Below are 16,263 nucleotides of genomic sequence, written 5' to 3'. Positions count from 1 at the left end.
CTTATTAGGTTGTGCAATATTCTATATTTATTTATATATATTTAAACAAAAGCTATTAATATAAATATTAATGAACGGTAAAAAATTATTGTGGGTTTAAGTCCATTCCAATTGGCAACTTTATTGATTCAGTATTGACTCAATTGATATTATGCTATTGTAAAAACAATAAGGATGTGAATTTGAGTGCGCGTAAACGTGTTCTTTCTTCATTTTAAGGATTCAGAGTGTTATGGATACTTAAATAAAAATATGCATTGTATAAGATTTTGCAATAGCTTTGTTGACAATTAGATGTTATATAAGATGGATGTATATTTTTTTAAAAATATAAATATATGTATTTAATAGTACAAATAACACACAAATCTATGATTATTGTATTTAGTAATTAGGTAATGATAATAAAAAAATAAGTTTAGTAGTTTTGGTTCGTAACTTTAAGGATTGATTATCAATCTGGTGTACTTGAATTCAGAGAAAAACAAATTCAAGTTTATAATATAAAAGAAAATAGGGCCAAAAAATAAAAAAACTTAACCACCGAATAAGAGATGATCTCATCAAAAAAATGATATCGAAAGAAAGAAACATTAATTATTTAAGCAATTTTTTTCCAATATTAATTTTGTCTTATACGGTAATCGTAGTATAAAGCTACAACCCCCATCCATGTTTCCATTGCCCATCCTTCCTTCCCTGCTTTCAAAACAAAGCCAATTTATTTAGCTTTTCCCTTTCTGATTGGGGCACTGCAGAAAAACATAATATGCAAGAACAACCGGTCATTATCATCGGAGCCGGCCCCTCAGGGTTGGCTACCGCCGCTTCCCTTAACCTCCACTCAATCCCTTACATCCTCCTCGAAAGAGAGGATTGTTTCGCTTCTCTTTGGAAGAAAAACGCCTACGATCGTCTCCACCTTCACCTACACAAGCAGTTCTGCCAGCTTCCCCACCTCCCTTTCCCTCACTCTTATCCCCGTTTCATCTCTAAGCAACAGTTCGTATCTTATTTGGACGACTACGTTTCTCATTTTAAGATCACCCCTTTGTACTGTCGATGCGTTGAGCTGGCTTTGTTCGATGAAATAACCAAGGAATGGATCGTCAAGGTCAGGAAGTTGAGTTCCGGCGAGGTCGAGGAGTTCAGGGGGAGGTTTTTGGTCGTCGCCAGTGGAGAAGCAACCGACCCTTACACACCTGAGATTGAAGGACTGAAATCTTTTCCTGGAGATGTTTTTCATTCAACCCAGTTCAAAAATGGGAAGGCGTTTAGAGACAAGAACGTTTTGGTTGTTGGGTCAGGCAATTCCGGCATGGAGATCGCCATGGACCTTGCGAATCACGGTGCCAAAACATCCATCGTCGTTCGCAGCCCGGTAAAAAGAAGAAAAAAGAAACAAGATACTACCTGGATCTGATTATTTGAAATTCAAATCATTGAACTGTATGTTTGTGTGGGGGTGCAGGTTCATATACTTTCGAGGGAAATGGTGTACTTGGGGTTGAATCTGTTGAAGTATATACCATTAAACATGGTGGACTGGTTGATGGTCATGCTTAGCAAGCTGGTTTACAGGGAGTTGAGTAAGTACGGGCTTAGCAGGCCTAAGGAAGGTCCATTTTTCATGAAAGTTGCCAACGGCAAGTACCCTGTTTTGGATGTAGGAACCTATAGCAAGATCAAGTCCCGGGAGATTCAGGTAAAGTTCATATCTTTTTCAAGGAATTTAAGAATTGCCCTACAATTTTCCTTGCTTTTTTCTTTCTAGTCTTGTACTAGGAACTCATAATTATTACAAATCTTTCCTTATGCAAAACTAAAGTATACTAATTAATTGCGGACCTTCAACTATAACAGTATAACCGCTTTCTATTTTTATATTTAAATTATTTTTTGTTTTCTTTTGATCGCTGAATTATCAATTTTTTCATATTTTATCATGGGTAAAATTAGACAAACAATTTAGGGATGGTTATATATTTTTATGATAAAAAAATTTATAATTTTAATAGTTTTAATATTTTAAAAATTAAATTAACTTTTATCATTTTAAACACTCAAAATGTAATTATTTAAAAATTTTATAAAATAACTAAAAATTAAACTTCCACTTTAGGGTAGAGGCCTCACAGCCCCCGCTCCACCCCTATATTCATTGTCTAATTTTTAATAAATTAGAATGAAAATGATAATTTATGTGTTAATTTTTTTATCAAAATAAAATTAAAAAAATTGGATATAGTTGAAAGACTAAATTAGGGGTTAGCGTTTGATCAAATTGAATGGAAAATTTTCGTGTTAATTGAGTTGATGAATCTTATTTTATCATCCTAACTCAATTTGAAATTTTCTCAAATCAAATCGAGTGAGATGAAATTCGAATTGAGTTGAATATATTTGTCTAAGTTAAATTTTAAAAAATGACTTTGGGTCCTTTTAGCCGTTCTCACTCACCATAATCAAATTTATTATTAATTGTCATCCCCTCATAATTTATTTATTAATCTTTTATATACGAGTTAGCTTATTTGCTTGCTTAGTTGCTTCAATTATCTTTTGATTATTGTTACCATTTATTTTGAAATTAAAAAATATATTAAATGTAAAAAATGTGAGTTTTTTAATAAAAATTATTTTGAACATAAAATGTGAAATTGATACTAGCAGAACGTTTTAATACGAATATTTTTTGGTATTAACAATAATTCAATTTTAATAAAAATCGATAAAGATTCATCATGATTAAATAATTTAATAATATAAATAGTACAAAATATAAAATTTAATTTAATAGATATAAATTCAAAAAAAAAATTGGGATTGGGGGAAAGCAAAAGGGAAAAAAATTTGGGGGTCTAGGAGGAAGTAATTTTTTTTAGGGGAAGCAAAAGTTTTTGGGAAAGTAAAAGAAAAAAGTTTTAGGAAATTGAGGAAGTAAAATGTTTTTTTAGGAGAAAGTAAAAGGTTTTGCACGGAATCGGAGGAAGGGAAGTAAAAGAGTTTGGTATTTTAATTATTTGAGTTATTTGAATTTGAAAATTTAATTCGATTCAAATTTGAAATTTGAAAAAAAATAGTTATTTGATTAATTCGAAATTCGAAATTTTTTTTTGAGTTAAATCAAATTTTGTTCACCCCTATAATAATTTATGAATTAAAGGGAAAATTTTAAGCATCGGTTTTAGCCTTACTCAATGCTTGGATTAGTATTAAAAATATTTTTATATTGATATTTACATATTTTTATAATCAAATTTAAATGAAAATAAATTATTATTAAATCTGATCCAAAATCCAATACGTAGTGGAGCAAACAGATGAGTTGGCCCATGGTTAGCTGTTACTATTATTTGGCTTCAGTTTTCGTTAACTTTGGGTAATAGAAATTAGAAGAGAAATGAGGAATTGAAGGCAGAATGGTGGGTCTCTTTCTCCTTATAGAGTTTAGGGTTTGTAAGAAGACCAACCAGCAAGTTGGTGGTGAACAATGAATGTACCTTTGTCATGTCCTTTGCAATCACCAAATGTTGTCTTAATTTGCTTCAAACCCAAGAATCTCTTTTCCTAATTCCTTGGTTGGCAATCAACAACTGTAGGAAATATACTAGTATTAGTCTTAGACTTAATGTAGCTTGTTAATTATAAAATATCAAAACATGCATCCGTTGCAGGTATTGCCGGCTATATCGAGTGTAAAAGGCAATGAAGTGGTGTTCGAGAACGCCGAATCACATGCCTTCGACACAATTGTCTTCTGCACTGGATTCAAGCGCTCCACACATATCTGGCTTAAGGTAACATCATCATCAACATCAACAACATGATGTAATCCATTAAAACAATGAACAACTGCCTTAAAAATTAACCAAAGCAAGGTTCTGGTTTTGTTTCGAGACAGGGAGATGATTACCTGCTGAAGGATGACGGAATTCCGAAACCGAGTTTCCCGAACCATTGGAAGGGAAAGAATGGATTGTACTGTGTCGGATTGTCGAGAAGGGGCTTGTATGGGGCAGGCTTTGATGCACAAAACATAGCCGATGATATCAAGTCTCTTCTAAAATGATTCATTCATTTGAATAAGGAATAATATATTATACTATAATTTATTTGCAAATTTTCCCTTTCTTGAGGGCCCTAAGAACAATTACACCAATAGATTCAATTACAAGAATATCATGCTTCAGGTGTTTTTCTAGAATTTTCCTAAAGTGTCTAAATCATACCAAATGTTACTCTTGGGGTTTAAAACTACTTTGAACTATAATGAATTTGCCTGCTCTAATAATACCAACCTCTGCAAACCTGTAACATAGCTTACATTAGATACAAGATTAACTTACCTCTCATGAATATAAAATGAATAACTAAAAGAGAGAGAGGAAAATATGAATTTAATACTAAGATTTTATATTATTATTAACTACATAAAATATTTTATTCGTTATTGAAATTTAATAATTTTGATTTTTAAAATATCATGATAACTATAGCTTGATAGTAGGTTATTAATTAAAATAATTTTTTTTAATTTTTTTGTGTAATTTTGTTTTAAATTTAATACTAAAGAATTTAAAAGAATTGATGACACACAAAAAATAATAATAAAGTAAGAACATAGAAAGATATGCTAGAAATGAAGAAATTAAAATAATTTTCTTTAAATAGTTTTATATAATAGTTGTGGGCATTTATATAGATTTTTTTATAATTTTTAAGAAATAAAAAATTATATATCTAATCATCTTAAATTTAAATTTAAATTAAATAATACATATTTTATAATAATTTTAAATTTAATGAAATAATTAAAAATATTTTTAAAAAATAATTTTAAATTAAATTATGATAATTTTTAAAAAAAATTAATGATAACAAATTTAAATATTAAGATAAATATTTATCTTAATGATAATTAAATAATATTTTTATTTATGATAATATTTTTATTTTTATTTTCTTACATAAAAGTTTCAAAGTTCATCTAACTTTACTTAGGATTTTTATAGGGAAAACTTAGCTGAAATTCTTTTTCCTCTATTTTAAAATTAATTTTAGTAATTGTTTTCGATAACAAGGGAAAACTTAAGTTTTTCCAATGAATTACCTGATTTTTTGTAAAGAAAAATCAAAGTTTTTTTTGCAAGGAACTGAGTTACAAGTAAAAACTTAGATTTAATTTTTCATAGTTGAATAAATCAATTTCCTATAAAAATTTAAATTCTTTTTCTTTTTTGAAAGAATTGAAAATAATTTTGAAAAAGAAATGAGTGGTCAGAATGAACATTTATTAAAGTTGTATGACTAAAATAAGTGTACAATAATATTAAATTAATAATGAGTGACCAAAATAAAATTAGTTTTTAATAGAAGTGCTTAAAATGAAAATTTTTTATTTTTTAATGCCTAAAATAAAAACTTATAAAAATTGAGTTACCAACTAAATATTTTACCCTCTTGTGATATTGGTTGTATAGGTATGAAAAGCTGCCTAAGTTAAAGCAATATGAGAACTGAGAAGCAGGCAGAAAACCCAAGCCACGTGTCGAGATTTTGATCCTATAGGATTCTTTTTATAATAGATGTTGAATTCAACAGAAATCAAGCCAACTACCAGCGTTGAAATCAGTTTTTAAAATTTCGTTATATTTTTCTTTAGTTTTAGTTTTACTACTGAGGAAAAAAATTATTTATTGGATATATAATAATTAGATATAAAATAAATAATAAATAATAATTAGTATAAATTTAAATTTGAAATTAAAATAATAAATAATAACTCTGATAAAAAATAAAACATCTTCGAGATAAACAATACTTTTTTATTATTTTTACTAGAAATAAATCTTATGAGTCACTAAATATTATTAGTTGAATTAATTTATTATTAACTTATATACTAAAATATATATATAAAAAATAATACTTTTATCAAATGTAGCAATAATTTACAAATCTATAAATAAAGTAAACTATAACTACCACCTCGCTAAAATCTCTTTAAAATAAATTTAAATAATTTTTTAATTTTTTAACATATAATATCATCTTTTTCACTAATCACTATCAATATAAAATCATATATTGAAATATATCAAGAGACATTTGGTTCACAGAATTTAAGATCAACGGTAGTAATTTTACTTTCTAAGATGACATTTCTATACTTGACCAAAAAGATTACCTTAACTTGGTAATATTATAATACCAATATTGTAAAGAATTGGTTTCTAGTGATGCTAGAAATTATGGGTTTAGGATTTTATTTCCGTAAATCGAGTTCATAAATATTAAATAATGATAATTATGAACTTATTATATAAGTGAATTGAATTTTAAATTGGTAATTTAGTTGAATTAGTGATTAATTAAGGTTTAGGGATTAAATTATAAAGTCCAATCGCTATAGATTTTTAATTAAAAAATTACTTAAGATCTAAAATAGCAATTAGACCATGTCAAGGTAGGTGTTAGTGTCACGGACCGCAGTTCAAAGCCCGTGACAAGCGCACCAAATGCATCCAATGGAGGTCTGTTGCTCAGATGGGGATCATTTGGCCTACGAGAACTGGCCCGATTCAAAGAGCTGTTGGACAGGCCTGTCACATTGAAGCCTGATGGGCCCGATAATGAAGATAGGACTAAGTAGTCTTAGAAGTTCTAATTGTACACAGCTTCTAATTCTGTAAAGTTAGAGTCCTAATTGAATACAGCTTTTAATTGTAGCCATCGGTTTTGGGGGAGCTCAACTATAAATAGAGAGCCTCCCCTCATTTGTACTCACTCCTGAATTGTTTCATTATTCTTTGTGAATAAGAATTGAGAGCATTTACTCAAACTTTTCTCTCAAGCGTTCTTTCTTTTGTTCATCTTTCAAAGATCGTTCTTAATTCGTTCTTCCGCTGTTCTTCATGGAAACTTTAAGGGAATTCTGTTGAATATTTTATTGTTGCGAGTTGAGCTGACTTAGGCGTTTTTACGGTTGAATCCATTATTGGTGGAAGTTAGGCTGACTTAGGCGTTTTTAAGCCAAGAAACTGCCTAAGGCCGCACGGATGTGTGGGAAAACTCCAAGTCCGTGACAAGTGGTATCCGAGCCAAGTTTTGAGCCAAGCATTCGAGTTGGTTCAAAGGCACCGTTGGGATGTCGAAAGAAGAGTTCGAACAAAGGTGGGCGAGGAAATCTTTGAAGGAGACAATATCGGCAGTAGAGGAACGTGTGGGTAAACTCGAGGGATCCATGGCGGATGTAAAGGAGGCACTCGATGGGGTCGAGGATCACATAGCAAACTGGGAGGAGCAGTCCAGAGACTATGTAAAGATGTCTCTTGATTCCACCATGAATAAGGTAAACGAGTTGTTTAATTCACACAGGGATAAGCTGTCGGAAAGGAATGATGCTCTCGAGGCCATGATGATGGCTTTGAAGGAGGAAACAATGGCCACGACGAGGGCTTTGAGCACAAGAATAGAGGAGCTCGAGGGAGAGCTGGCCTTGTGTCAAGCAGCCGTGGGAAAAGGAGTGGCGAATGCAGCACTTAGTAATGAGGATGTCCCAAAGCCGAAAGAGTTTGTGGGGACAAGGTCTGCATGTGATGTGGACAATTTCTTGTGGAGGATGGAAAACTACTTCCGTGCCAAAGGCATCATGGAGGATGCGGTTAAGGTAAACACTGCTTCAATGTTTCTTACTGACGTTGCGCTTTTATGGTGGCGAGGTAGGACCACAGATAAAAGGCGAGGTGAGATTGGGACGTGGCAAGAGTTCCAATGCGAGTTGAAGGGACAGTTTTACCCAGAATTTGCAGAGGAAGAAGCTCGGGCAAGGTTGCAAGAGATAATGCAACGGGGCACAGTGGGGGAGTATATTCAAGAGTTCAAGGAACTCATGCTCCAAATTTCAGATGTGACCGATGAAGAAGCATTGCTTGCTTTTCAAAAGGGATTGAAGTCGTGGGTCAGACAGGAGGTGGAACAAAGAGGTGTCCAAAAACTGTCAGAAGCCATGACGGTAGTTGAGTCCGTGGTGAAGCTTGGTCTAGGGAAAGACAAGCTTGGATCTTCCAAGTCCGAAGAAAGAGGCGTATGTGAAATGGATCACAAGGAAGATATTGTTGATGGCAATGGCAACGACAACAATGGTGGTAATGGGAAACCACGCGTTGGGAAGAAGAAACCCAAGAGGAAAAGGGACAAGCTGAAATGCTTTCTCTGCGACGGTCCACACATGTTAAAGAAATGTCCGAAGAAATCCACGCTTAAGGAGAAGCCGATGGGTAAGGCCTTGGTACTTGGTTCGAGCGCAAGGGGTGTCGAAGCCAAGGAGGCCGAAAGCGAGAAGAAGCAAGTGGAGTGCTTCTTGTGTCATGGTCCGCATAGGTTGCGAAAGTGTCCGAAGAAGTCTGTCATCGAGGGGAACGATGGAGCAGACAATGAGCCCAAGAAGCTTGGTTCGAGCAAGGGAAAAGCCGAAGCCAAGAGGGCAAAGAGGAGCAAAAAGAAGCAAGTTAAGTGCTTCTTGTGCCGTGGTCCGCATGAGTTGCGGAACTGTCCAAAGCAAGCCGGAGTCGAAAGAAAGGCAACGTCTGAGCTTGGTGAGTCGTCGAAGGGGCTTCCACCCAAGGAAGAGGTGAGTTTGTCATCTAACTTAGTGGAGAAAGTTGCGATGAAAACAGTGAAGCTGGGACCAATGAGGCTCAAGTTGAGTGAAGTATCAGAGTTAGTCGAGTCATCGACAAGGCTTCCACCTATGGGAAAGGTAGGTGTGCATCAGACTTTAAAGGAAAAGAAGTGATGCATGTGGGACAGTTGACCAGAGTAAATGCGATGAGCAGGACGGCTCGAGTTAAGAAGCGACAGAAGCCGATGCAAGAATCCCAAAGAAAGGGAAAGGCTAAGGCGACGAGACGAGACCGAGGCAAATCAAGTCAGTGCCATTCAGAAGTCGCAACGAGGGCGTTGCGAGAATGGGTAGGGGAGAATGTCACGGACCGCAGTTCAAAGCCCGTGACAAGCGCACCAAATGCATCCAATGGAGGTCTGTTGCTCAGATGGGGATCATTTGGCCTACGAGAACTGGCCCGATTCAAAGAGCTGTTGGACAGGCCTGTCACATTGAAGCCTGATGGGCCCGATAATGAAGATAGGACTAAGTAGTCTTAGAAGTTCTAATTGTACACAGCTTCTAATTCTGTAAAGTTAGAGTCCTAATTGAATACAGCTTTTAATTGTAGCCATCGGTTTTGGGGAAGCTCAACTATAAATAGAGAGCCTCCCCCTCATTTGTACTCACTCTTGAATTGTTTCATTATTCTTTGTGAATAAGAATTGAGAGCATTTACTCAAACTTTTCTCTCAAGCGTTCTTGCTTTTGTTCATCTTTCAAAGATCGTTCTTAATTCGTTCTTCCGCTGTTCTTCATGGAAACTTTAAGGGAATTCTGTTGAATACTTTATTGTTGCGAGTTGAGCTGACTTAGGCGTTTTTACGGTTGAATCCATTATTGGTGGAAGTTAGGCTGACTTAGGCGTTTTTAAGCCAAGAAACTGCCTAAGGCCGCACGGATGTGTGGGAAAACTCCAAGTCCGTGACATTAGTGGCTGGTGGTGTTAACAGTGGATTGATTAAATAATTTCAAGTTAAATAAATTGTAATGACCTAAAAGTCAGTGGTATCAGAAAATACGGTTTCGAAATTCTATTTTTGATATTTTAGTTCGTAAATATTATTATTTAATATTTACGGGTTTAGTATAAAGTCTAATTAAAGTTAGCCCCTTAATTTTGTTAATTGGATTGTTAATTAAGGTATAAGGACTAAATTGTAAAAGTGTTAAAAGTTAATCGCTATAGATTTTTAATTGGTTAAAGGACCAAATGAGCTATTAAATCAAAGTGTAATGTATGTTAGTGGGAAATGATGTAAGAAATCACTAAATCATGTTTAAAGGTGGATTAATTAGTTAAAAGTAAGATTAATTGATAAACTAAATTAATTAATACTAAAAACAAAGTACAAAAGCTACAAAAAAGTATATATCATCTTATTCTATCATCATCTTCACCGAAACTTCAAGAAACAAAAGGGGCAGAAAGCTTTCTTAGGGTTAAACGTTTGGTCCTTCATTTGTTAAGTGGTTTTAAATTCATTTTCTGTAATTTTTGTGTTTTTGAGGTTTTGTGAGTTTGATTTAGTTAGCTTGTGTACCAATTTGTGAAACTGTTAAAGTTTTTAAAATTTTTCATTGTTGGATACTTGATGAAATTTGTGTTAATTTGTTAGATTTTAAGCTTAGATATGAAAAATGACTAGTTTGTAAAATTTAATTTCTAGTTTTTGAACATACAGACTAAAGTGCATAAATTTTAAAATTGGTGTAATATCTTTATAATTATAGATAATAAAGGGTTATATAAGGATGTAATTGAGATCGGTTTTAAAATCGAAATTCAAATTTGAAAGATATGACTATATCAGTTTTATGGACTAAATTGAATAATTTATAAAATATGTAGGATTTTGTAATTGAATGTGATTTGGATAGAATTTGATATTATACCATTATTTAATTATTATTCTTGGCTAAAAATGACGCAAGATTGTCAAAAGGGGAAAGAAAGGCGAGAGTCGACGACGAGTGACATGAGCTTTAGGTTTGTATCTTTATGACCTGAGACCAATGAATTACTTTATACTTATGAAAAATTTTGCATTATATAAAATTTAGGTGAGTTATTAAAAATTATTGAGTTGAAATACTATGGTTGAAATTGAATATTAAGGCAAAGACTAAATTGAGTAGAATAGAAAATTGTATGACGTGACTGATATAGGAGTTTGTATGAAATTGAGCCGGATTATGTTATATGATGAATCGATATTGAATTGAGTATGATGGGATGTGGATTGAACTATGTGACGAAATTGGAGATTTATCAATCTACTAATTATACAAGTCTATATTTTGGTTTATTCAGTAATACACTACGGTTTCAATTTGAGATGTTGATTGATAAATCTAAATATTTGTCTTGAAAATCCAAGTGAGCGTATAAATGTGATTTGCCTATAAAGCAGATTTGATTTGAAATGTGAATTGATTTGGTATAATTGCATACTTGCCTATATATATAAACTTATATAAATTACAAATTGAGTTCATATATTTATTGTTATACTTATATATTAAATTATTACCTCTTAAATTGTAACGACCCAATAGTTAGGGTGTCACAAAATGAAGTTCGGGACTCCATTTCCATAAAATAAATTCGTAAATATTTTTATTTAATATTTACGAGGTTAGTTTGGTAGTGAATTAGATTTTGATTAAATGAATTTTGTGAAATTAAGAATTGTTAAAATACTAGGACTAAATTGTATATGAGTTAAAAGTTGAATTATAGTTTATATTAATTAAAGGACTAAAATGACAAATATGCATTTACCTTGTTGTAGTGGACGGCATTAAGGAGTAATATATATTATATGTAAACTTATCATATATATATGTTATAATAATTAATAACTAAAAAACTAAATGTATGTATATATGTATTATAATATAGTAATAAAATTAAAGTAAAATAAATGAAAAGAAAGTGGGAAAGGATCAAACATTTTTCATGCAAAATAAAAGAAAGAAAGAAATGAAAGAACAGAAGAGTGGACGGCAAATCTAGGGAATTTTAGCTTTTTAACTTTAATTGGTTAGTCAATTTAGTATTTTTTTTTTGTAATTTTTATGTTTTTAGAATCTCGGTACTTAGAGCTACCCAACTCATATTGTAATTTTAGTATTGCTTAAGATTTTAAATGTTGTTATTGTTGAATATTTTAAATTCTAGGGATTAAATTGATAGATTTCTAAGTTTAAAGTGAAAAAGGACTAAATAGTGAAATTAATTCTTGATTTTGAATAATAGGGACTAAAGTGTGGAAAATTCAAATTTTGATGTTATAATTGAAAATAGGGAATTAAATTTAGCTTAAAGTGAAATTAGCATTAAAATATAGGGTTAAATGTGAAAGTTAAAAATTGGTCTTAGTTTAGGGACTAAATTGAAATTTAAGCAAATATTGTGTAAAAATTAAAATATTCAATGTGGAATTGAATTATGTAGTATTAATGTATTTTAATTGTTTTAATTTCTAGCTAACGTCGTACCGAAATCCTCGACTAAAAAGGGAAAGGACAAAATCGACGTCGAATAGCTTGGAATCCATGATTTGTATTTCTATAATCCGAACTAAGTTGTTAATTATTGTATTTTGAATTATTGCATATGGTAAGTAGTTGAGGTGAGTACTTTAATACTTTGAGATTAAATTGAATTTATAGTTGATTGAATTGGATTGATTTGTATATATTATGAATGTATTGAGTATATGGAAATTGAAATGAATATATGTTTAAATGTGATAATGTGCAAATATGAGAATTGGATATTGGATGTATTTGTAAGTGAAATGGAACCCTATTAACTATTTCAGACTAAGTCGAATATAAATGGCATGACATAGGATAGGAAGAGTTCAGAGATTTTTTCAACTTCGAGTCAATGAGGCACTGGTGCCAATTTGCTTCGGTTTAATCGATAAGACATTGTGTGTCAATATATATAGCGCAGGGCACGATTATTACTTTAGATTTACCCGATGAGGCATTAGGTGCCAAATTGGTGTGTTGGTTGGATCCGTGTATCCTTCCGAGTTCGGGTCGTGTTAATGGGGTAATTAAATAATAAAGTTATGTAATTGATATTGAAATGGCAAAGTACGTGAATTGGAAATGAAAAAGTGGATTGGAAAATGAAATGTGAATTATGTTGTGAACATAAGTGAAATATATAAGTGATGCACTCATGAATTGGACATGGATTGGTTTGTGCCATTATATAAGTAAATTGTTGATTGATCTACGAAAAGTTATTCATATAGCAAGTGGTGTGAATTGAGATATATGTTAAAAGAAACTAAGTATGAATACTTGTGAAAATTGAGCATAGCATGAAATAATGTGGTAATATGCATGAGATTGAAATAGTGATATCTTGTATTTGCATGCTTAGATAGTTGTATGAGTGTATAATTAAATTTGAGCATTCATGTATCATATCATATCTTTAAAATTTCAGATTATAGAAATGAGTTTTACTCAGCGTGCGATTTCGTTTTTCGTGCGCAGGTTAGGTACTTTTCTTTTGATCGCCAACTCAACATCCAACAACGATCCTGATTTCAAGTGTGGTGATGTTTATTTTTGTAATGGCATGTACCTAGGAGGTCTTTGGTTGATAGATGTTTTTGTGAATGTGATGTAAATTTGAGTTATAAGTATAATGATGGTCATTGTATATAAGTATATGTTTGGTATGTTGTTTTGACCCAAGGCTTGATTTATGTGTGTGCAACTTTAAGCTTGATGTAATAGGTAGTTATATGTTAGGCTAAAGTGAGTGCTTTTGGCATGCATGAAACCTTGATTTGGATGATGTTTTATTGATGTGTTTTAATTATATAAATGTGTACCAATGGGGGTACATTGGTTAGGCACTTAAGATGGTTGTTTTGTCATATTTTGAGTATGTTTAATCATATTTTGAATAGGTTAAATGATTGGTATTTGAGTTGCTTAATACCCAAGCAAGTAGGAAATGGTAAACTTGAGGTTTAAGGTTCATTTTGGTGCACACGGCCTGCCCACATGGGCGTGTGCCCTGAACATGTGGTATAATTGCATAGTGTAGTGTCACATACGGGCTAACACACAGCCAGGGACACGACCGTGTCACCTAAGTCAGAGAGTTACACGAGCAGAGACATGGGTTGAGACACAGTTGTGTGTCTCAAGTCAGTGAGTTACACAAGTTGGGACACGACCATGTGACCTCTGTATCCAAATTTTTGCAACTTTTTCCCTAGATTTTCCAAATGATTTCAATTTAGTCCCAAGTTGTTTCTAAGGTGTTTCTTAGGCCTCGAGGGCTCAATATAGGGAAGGTATGTATATATGAATGGTTTATGTTATGTTTATGATATTAAATGAAATTAAGTATAATTGTTTCGATTATACGGTAATATTCGTAACCCTAATTCATGACAGAGAGGGGTTAGGGGTGTTATATGAATCATAAGGTACCATTGGATAAATTACTCAGCGTACGATCTTGTTTTTCACGTGCAAGTTAGATTCTATTCATGAAATCAAATATCGACTCAGCATCCAACCGACAATCCCGGACTCAACAAAATTCGTATCAGTTTTATTTTGTGTTAAGAACATGTAGTTAGGTTGAGTAAGTTTAGTAAGGTATGAAATGATATAAAAGTGATTGAATTTGGGAAACAAGGAGAGTATGCTAAATGGTTTGGATGATTGATATTTGAAAGATTAATTGGATACATGTATATATATGGATGAACATGGAATGAGATATGTTAGTTGGTTAGATTATAAAAGCTAAGGTAAAAGTTTAGTTTAATATAAATGTGAATTTTATGGAGTGTGGGATTGAGATATGTTTATGATAATTGAAATGATTTAAATGGATGTGTTTTGGCGTGTTGGCATATATAAGTTCTAAATAAATTGTATTAATGATTAATAAGGTGATGATGTTATATGCTTAATATGCATATTCTAGATTAGCTATAGTTTGATTAAATGTGCTATATGAAATGGCAATATGAGTAAATTGTAATGAATGAATATGTAAAGATTGTGTTGTATTATGTTTTGAATATTATATAAGTTCGCGAGAATGTTTGAATGTTTGAATGATTGGAAGTATTGATGGTTGAATCATGATATTATGAAATTGGATGATGGTAGAATTCATAGATGTTGTACAAACGGTCAAGAATTAAGTTTGAAATTAGCTATGCAAATTTTGTGTTTTAAATGGCAGGATTATGAAATAAAATTTGCACAAATAGTCTGTGATGTTGCGACGTCACACAAATGTCATTGCGATGAGATCTGGGCTCCAGACTACAGCGCGACAAGGAAAATTTGTCGCCGCGATGAGGAGGCCATTTGATCAAGTCAGTATGTCACGTCGCGGCATCGACCTTGAATATTGAAAACTTTCATTTTGGTCCTAATTCAACCTCAAATTAGCTTTAGAGCTTTTGTAAGTTCTTATAAAGCCTGAGAATGATTGTATTTCATGTTGAATGTATATTTGTTTGTTTTTATCATTAAATTGTATACTTTAATTGTGAATCGTTCGTAGTTACTCTAGTAACAAATGTGACACACTATAGCTCAAACTCGGTGATCGGGTTGGATATAGGGTGTTACAAATAGTGTCATTATTTGGTACCACATATTCCTTAAGTAATTTTATATTCTTTGGTAATGTGATATTATTGACAATTTTACTTTTTTTTTCACAACTTTGATTATTTTACTTAAATTAAAATTAATTAATAATAAAAACTAATGGATTTAAAATTTTTCAAGTCTTTGATAGATTCTTCAAGTAACATGTAAACTATATTTATTTATTTATTATAAGTTAGAGAGAAATTAGCATTTAGTCAATAAATTACCTTTTGCGTATTACATCTTGTCTCGAACATTTTTTTCATCATTTTAGTTAAATTTACTCTATTTTTTTATGACTAATCTATATTTTATGTTCGTTTTACTATCCATGAAAATTAATCTTTTTAGAGTTAAGGGCTACTTTCCTAACAATGTACCTCTAGAATTCAAACCTAAGTTTTCTCTCTAAGAGTGCAATATTATCACTGCACTATAACTAATAGCATGTTAAAAGAAAAATTTTCATTTTCTTCTATCATTTTGATTGAAAGAGAAGGCTCACTAGCATATCTATCTTCTTCAATTTTAGTTTATTCACTTGAAAAAGAAGATGTAATATTAACTTGTAAGAGAACTACGTGAAATAAAATATTATAAGCTTTAATATTTATATACTAAACAATAAAAAAACAATATATTTTATTAAGATAAGTTAATAAAATTTGTATTTAAATATTTTTTACATTTCATCAATCAAATAATACAATTTTAATATAACTTATATGGTAATGTGCATAAACAATTTTATTGTCTAATAATCATATTTATTTTTTCTGGACATAATCACACATATATTCATCTGTTTTACTATTTTGGACTAAAAATAATATTAAAGCACAATCCTTCTGAAAATTACTAGATATGTTTGGAAAAACAACAACCTCCACTCATTCAAACCACATAAAAACAATTTTACATTCAACATA

The 16,263-nt window shown here is 31.6% G+C and overlaps 1 protein-coding gene across 2 annotated transcripts; it reads left to right on the top strand.

Moving 5' to 3' along the window:
• Window positions 1–672: 672 nt before the first annotated feature.
• On the top strand, window positions 673–4,207 carry LOC107948990 (probable indole-3-pyruvate monooxygenase YUCCA10). 2 transcript variants are annotated; one of them, XM_016883691.2, is made up of 4 exons: window positions 673–1,381; window positions 1,472–1,705; window positions 3,678–3,800; window positions 3,882–4,207. In XM_016883691.2, the coding sequence occupies exons 1-4, from the start codon at window positions 770–772 to the stop codon at window positions 3,921–3,923; spliced, it is 1,011 nt and encodes a 336-aa protein (XP_016739180.1). In that variant the 5' UTR covers window positions 673–769; the 3' UTR covers window positions 3,924–4,207. The 2 variants fall into 2 exon arrangements, with proteins under 2 accessions (XP_016739180.1, XP_016739172.1); XM_016883683.2 differs by having other exon boundaries at window positions 674–1,381; window positions 3,905–4,207.
• The last annotated feature ends 12,056 nt before the right edge of the window (window positions 4,208–16,263 follow it).

The sequence above is a fragment of the Gossypium hirsutum genome, chromosome A08, assembly GCF_007990345.1.
Source record: "Gossypium hirsutum isolate 1008001.06 chromosome A08, Gossypium_hirsutum_v2.1, whole genome shotgun sequence".
Taxonomy (NCBI): domain Eukaryota; kingdom Viridiplantae; phylum Streptophyta; class Magnoliopsida; order Malvales; family Malvaceae; genus Gossypium; species Gossypium hirsutum.
The sequence above is the reverse complement of the archived record's forward strand: the minus strand, read 5'-3'. Positions and strand labels throughout refer to the sequence as shown.